The following is a 5961-nucleotide window of genomic DNA, read 5'->3' as shown; positions in this document are numbered from 1 at the left end:
CACCCCATCTGACGTCTAAAACCTAAATTGTTCAGGATATTTCTATTATACCTTCAAATGTTCATGGTTGATTATATCACGATTTACAATTAATGACAAGTGCTCTTTTCGAAGACAAACTAATATTTTTTAGTATTTCACTGTCGCCACGGTGAAGTGGTGTGTTTACCGAATTATTATTTGGAGGAATACATAAATTCAATTCAGACTGTATTGATAACCTGTTGTAATGCTAATCTTACCATCTTTATGCTCATATAGGTTTTGGCACAGCAGTTCATTATAATGAAGCCTGATGTTGATTATTAATTTACAATGCAATCAACGCAGGCATAGTCTCGTGACGTTAAGCCTCTCATGATATCAGTGTTCAGTTCAGTAAATTATTAGAATTGTTAGTTATGAAATGAGTTATATTACGATATTCTCTAAACAATACAAATTACTTATTTTATCCAATTGAAATTCTCTATTTTTAAATTTGCTATGAATTAAATTTGCTAATTAAATATTTTTTTTATAATTTTAAATTTACAGTTTTTTTCTTTTTTTTTCTTTTATGTCTTGAGGTAAATACATTTACCTGGTTTACAACAAGGAAATAGTGTATATTCTTATCTAAAATAGTGTATATTTTTAAATAAATAACTAAATAGGTGATTATGTAAGTAGGTAAATAGAGTTGACATTTCCATTCTTTAGTCCATTAAACACACTTTATTGTGTTAGTGACTTGACCTTGTTGATTCCACAACAAATAAAAAAAAATAATAAAAAAAACAAATATGGAGGTTTTCTTGAAAAGGAGTATAAAAAGTAAAATGAAAGCCTTATCCAAATAGCTTTTCTGCTTTTAAACTAATTTTATACGGTGACGATTAACAGGGGCCGAAATATAAGTAATGGAATACAAATCATTTAGTTACTTTTTAATATTTGAGTTAGACTAAAATAACTCAAATACTTTACGAACTGTAGTTAATTAGGTAAACTAACTTGAAGATAATTTGTAAAATCAGGTATGTTTGATAATGTTATCTTTATTTCATTTATACTAAAATTTTCGTCATCATTTTAGTTTACGTTTTATTCTGGTAAACAAAAATAAGTTATTCAAATATAATACAATGGCTTGGCGTATTAGGCTTAGGAAAAACGTTCGACAAAGAAACCAAGCGACATAACAACAACCCAATCCAATACCAAGGTAGTTAGCCTCAGTTCCCGGATGCTGCAGTAGATAGGCAGTTTGTGAAGCCAGAATGAGGGTCTGTTGGGGTTGGAAAGTGATCGTTTGGTTTCCTACGTTTTACGATAATCTTGCTTTCTAGTAAAAGGTTGTTTGATTGATTAAATTGATTCTTCAACATTCACCATTCATGGTTCTTGTAATGTTGCAATATTAGCAATACAGTATTTTCATAATAAGATATCTGTGTCTATTACAAAGGGTATAATAATAATTTATATTAAACAATACGTGTTTTTTTAGTTTTTGTTTGATAAAATATTAGAAAAGGTTTCACGTTACTCTTCAAATTATAAATATATAATAATACAACGAGGTTTCATTGATCGTTCTCGATTTATTACTTGATGTAAATAAAAACACTTATAGTTAAAAGTTATAGTATTTTTTTAAGATTTTATCTTAAAAGCTGTTCAGAGACACACTAAATCTCTGTACTAATACTTCTACACTAGGATACACACACAAAATACCATTTACAAAACCCGAAATAACTTTTATTTTTAATGAGAAAATGATGCAAAACATTTTTTTTGTCGTCCAGACTCTTTGAAACCTTTACTCTCAATTTATAAAATCATGAAACTATGCTATGGACAGGCAGACGACCTAGCAGCTTCGTCATAGGATAATGATTGATTAGATAATGCATCCGTTCCACTCCGCAGCCTGCATGTCTTTACATATATTATTTATGCTCTTTTCAATTATAACGATAATTTTACCACAGTAAACAACTAGAACAAAATGTTTTGCATACGCATTTTGTTATATTATTTTAAAAGCAAATATAAAAATATAAATTTACAAAGTCTACCAATAATGGGCATGTTTTGCTAGATATTTCAACTCAATTCCTAGGTTGAGGAGCTTCCATTGAGCATCGTACATGGCGTCTGGGCGAAGTTCCTCTGTTGGGAACAAAAAACATATTGTATTAAAGAAATTGCGAAAAACTCGATAATCATACATAAATAACTATTTTAAATATCATCCTTTTGGCCAAAACACCTTTTTCAATTTCACAGCCGTCCAAAGTCTCAAACCTAGCCAAGAATGGTATACCACTATTTGTAAACCATGTCATATCTGTTGTAATGCCATATCTGAGGCAGTAAAAATGTGTTTAGCAAGTCATATCAACTCGTATTATTCCAAAACCTGCTTTTGATGTTTCGGGATTAAAGATATCAAAACATGGGACTAATGCATTACAACTACGTCCAAAAATATGTGGATATTTTTATTTATTCAGTAAATACATTCTTCATCTTTCATTTAAGCCTAACTTGAATGTATTTGCTGGATCCATATATTTCTTATATTTAACATTTGTATAGGGTAACGGATGTGCTGTTAGCTAAGTGTGTGACATAATAATAAAATATTAACCTTCATAGAAAGTAAACTATTTATTAGTTCTATTTAATAGAAAAATGATGTACTGTACTCCTCTTACAACAAATATTACATATCTTTAGTCAAAACCATCTAGTTGAATATAATTTACTTAAAAAATTAATACGTGTATAGATAGGATAAAGTTATAATTTATACGATTTATCATTACAGGAAAGTATACGGTTTTGTCCATGCATTGAAGTTCAGGAGAACAAATAATCTACTTGTGTTAAAATATACTAAACCATACGGTATTGGTGTTATTCGTTTTCATAATACTTTGACTTATATTTTTATAAGATAAAACAATTTTAGTAGCTTGTAAAGTTAGCCTATAATTTATCATTCTATTTTACATCTAACTTACTTCTGAAATTGCCGATGCAAGCGAAGTCCAGCATTTGCCCATCCATGGATGGAAACTGGTCTAGATGGTGAGGACGAAAATTCCAACCCCGTCCCTCATAGATCGTTCCATCATCCCCTATCAGAAAACTGTGAAAGATAGCTATGAGTAGGCAAAATCAAATAATCGGTTTTTTTTCTTTTTTAGATACAAAAGATATTTACAAATGGGGATTACACAAGTTTTATAGGAGTCCTAAAATGTCAAAAAATGGAAAATTTTATAGGAATTAACTGCAGTAATTAACTGCAGTAAGTGTTATAAATCTATAAATTTATTATTCATATGAAGTTTACTCACTTTAAACTTAAATGTGATAATCTGAGTATAATAAAAGTTCCAAAGAAAGGTTACACGTGTTTTTCTTTTCAGCCAATCAAAAATCAATATTATAGAAATGGCATACGCCAAGTTTTACGTTACATTTGTTATACAAGGTAGGTATTATTAAAAAAAATATTTTTTTGAGCATGAACTGCCATGCACCTTTGCTTTTAGTTAAAACATACCTTAATTGTTAAAATAAACAATATTATCCTAAAATTTCAAAACGTATTTCTTTACTACATTCATATTTCAAATTTAACTTGATGCTAAGCACAAAGAGCTGAAGAGGTAGGTTTGGGTGCAATTAGAATCGTCTGTCAACGTAAAAAGCTCCTAATTAAAATTTCTGGAAATCTTACCAAGCAGACAATTAGAAAATACTTGCAACGAATAATCCTTTGTTACATAGATGGGACTCTTTCACAATATAATTTCGTAAAACCTGTACTTGCGATGAATAAAACGAATGCGTTCATATACGTTCATGATGAGTACATAATTAATTGTGCGTAATATCTGAATGTTTTATTCTCGCTAAGATTGGTTGTTCCTTTAGTTAGGACCATTTATTATGAGACAAACGATCAAGTTCTCATGGGCCAGTTTATAAATATCAAACAGTTATTACACTTTTCAGGGCCCAACGAGCAAGATTTTCACAATCTTGACCACAATAACCAAAAATCTACACAACTGCTACTGATTTTACTAACATTTCCATTTTATCATAGTTTCTATTTTATAAATCAGTCACATAGACGCACAGGTTGGTAAACTAATGTAATTTAGCATACTATCAAGATGGCTAAAGCAACAACAAAAGTAAAGCCTAAGTGTCGTGTCTGGTTATCTATGATGAACCAGATGGCTCAGTACAATCAGTAATTTTAAAAACCAATCTATCTAACTTTCAGACTTGTTTTTATAAAATTAAGGAATAAGAGCATGTGTCCTTTGTACTTTAGCATAAAACTATTCGAAACAGGTTGAGATATATTTCTATTTTCTTTTTATTTACCAGTTTAAACACATTTTGGTTTATTATTATAGTGTTAGAAATCTCAATTGACTCAACTTCGCATTGGGATGGAAGTGGTTAAAAGTTTATTTTGTCTGTACTATTCTCGAAAAGGTTACTTTTGTGCATTATCGGGCCATGCAGTTAAACGATCCTTATATGATCGTTATATGATTCTGTAAAACTTCATTTTAAGATCATGTCATGTTGCTTTTGTCTAGAACCACAATAAGTATATGAGTAAAATTATGTATACCCATTTGACGGACTTGTATTTAATGTCGGTACATCCGTCCTTCATGTCTCGATCCTGCATGTCCCGGAGTATTCTGGAACACTCTTCCTTATTGGCACACCTCGGTGCGTGTGAGTTGATCGTGAGGAACACATATATGATTGGGTGACGTATAGGTTTGTTCCCAGTGTGTTCCACAGCTCCCCACTCGGCTCGGGACACAACGGACGCCTTTTCGGGCTGGGTGGAAAGTGTTCTATACATGTGTGCTACGGAAAAGTTCTGTGGTTTTATTACATAATTTGTTATAAGAAAGTTGAATGTTTCAATGAAGTAGTTAATGAGAAAGAATGGGGACAATATTACTGTGCGATGGATTTTATAAATATTTTGACACATCAATAAGGATCCTCTATAAGTATACAGTTTTTTTATGAATCAGCAGCAATATACTTAAACATTCTAAACATGGTATCTTGTTTGATATTTTAGCTTAATTCGTCATAAATTAATTTTGTGAAAAAAGAGAAATCCAATCATAGGCTATATAAACAACTTATAAGGGGATAACAGAAAGTTAATTCTAAAAATATTAGTATTTCTGTTATTAATACATAATTTATCAAGCTGAAAAGTCATAATCACGAAGTCATAATACGAATCTACAAGACCTGTTGCAAATTAAATCAAAATGTTTATAATTTTCGACTATTATAATGAAAAATTACTAAATCATATAAAACTATTTATATTACACACTGAATAACCCTAATAGTATTAATACATAAGGTGTCAAATATATATTTACAAGTCCTTAATAGTTTTGTTATGTTTGTTTTTACCTCATAATAATATAAACAAGAAAACCCTCTTGCAATTAAGTTACAATAACTTTGCCTGATAATATAGTGTTATTGCAATGTTTCTATGTAATAAAAAGTAATAATAACTTACCATAAATATTTGATCTGAATCCATGGTTTTGATTAAATAATCTGTCGTCAAGAAAAACAAATCATACTGGAATCAAAAAGCTGTTGTAGTCATGTGTTTAATTTATCTAGACTACATAAGTTATTATTTTCCCTGATAGTATTATCTAGTTTCGGTCATTATCTACGTGATAATACGTCATTGCTTAACGGTACATTTGTAGTTCCAAATACAACCGAAAAAAATTATCTTTTGATGAACCATTTGATATTAAGGTTTTTAGAACTAGTGAATTGTTTGACTTTTAATTTTTGCTGTTAAGCAAATTGTTTAGCAAACAATGGACACCCATTATGCGTGGCGGCATATTTTAATTATAGTTTTATTATTTA

At 29.9% G+C, this 5961-nt stretch overlaps 1 protein-coding gene across 1 annotated transcript; it reads right to left on the bottom strand.

The window, feature by feature from the left end:
• Window positions 1-2062: 2062 nt before the first annotated feature.
• On the bottom strand, window positions 2063-4900 carry LOC128985283 (peptidoglycan-recognition protein 1-like). The gene is made up of 3 exons (XM_054404673.1): window positions 4671-4900; window positions 3018-3145; window positions 2063-2160 (listed from the first exon to the last, which is right to left on the bottom strand). Exons 1-3 carry the CDS (start codon window positions 4898-4900, stop codon window positions 2063-2065), a joined length of 456 nt encoding a protein of 151 aa, XP_054260648.1.
• Between the last annotated feature and the right edge of the window lie 1061 nt (window positions 4901-5961).

The sequence above is a fragment of the Macrosteles quadrilineatus genome, unplaced genomic scaffold (genome assembly GCF_028750875.1).
Source record: "Macrosteles quadrilineatus isolate MER2022 unplaced genomic scaffold, UCM_ALF_1.0 Scaffold_2__2_contigs__length_208266976, whole genome shotgun sequence".
NCBI classification, from domain to species: domain Eukaryota; kingdom Metazoa; phylum Arthropoda; class Insecta; order Hemiptera; family Cicadellidae; genus Macrosteles; species Macrosteles quadrilineatus.
Note: the sequence above shows the minus strand (reverse complement) of the source record. Positions and strands in the feature narration are given on the sequence as shown.

What these genes read in the sequence shown, in the direction of transcription:
- LOC128985283 (XM_054404673.1), bottom strand. Translation starts at nt 4,900, where the DNA reads ATGTATAGAACACTTTCCACCCAGCCCGAAAAGGCGTCCGTTGTGTCC. An exon ending in TGTACCGACATTAAATACAA is followed by an intron (nt 3,146 to 4,670) that starts GTCCGTCAAATG and finishes TATCTTTCACAG; the next exon opens with TTTTCTGATAGGGGATGATG. An exon ending in TTGCATCGGCAATTTCAGAA is followed by an intron (nt 2,161 to 3,017) that starts GTAAGTTAGATG and finishes TGTTCCCAACAG; the next exon opens with AGGAACTTCGCCCAGACGCC.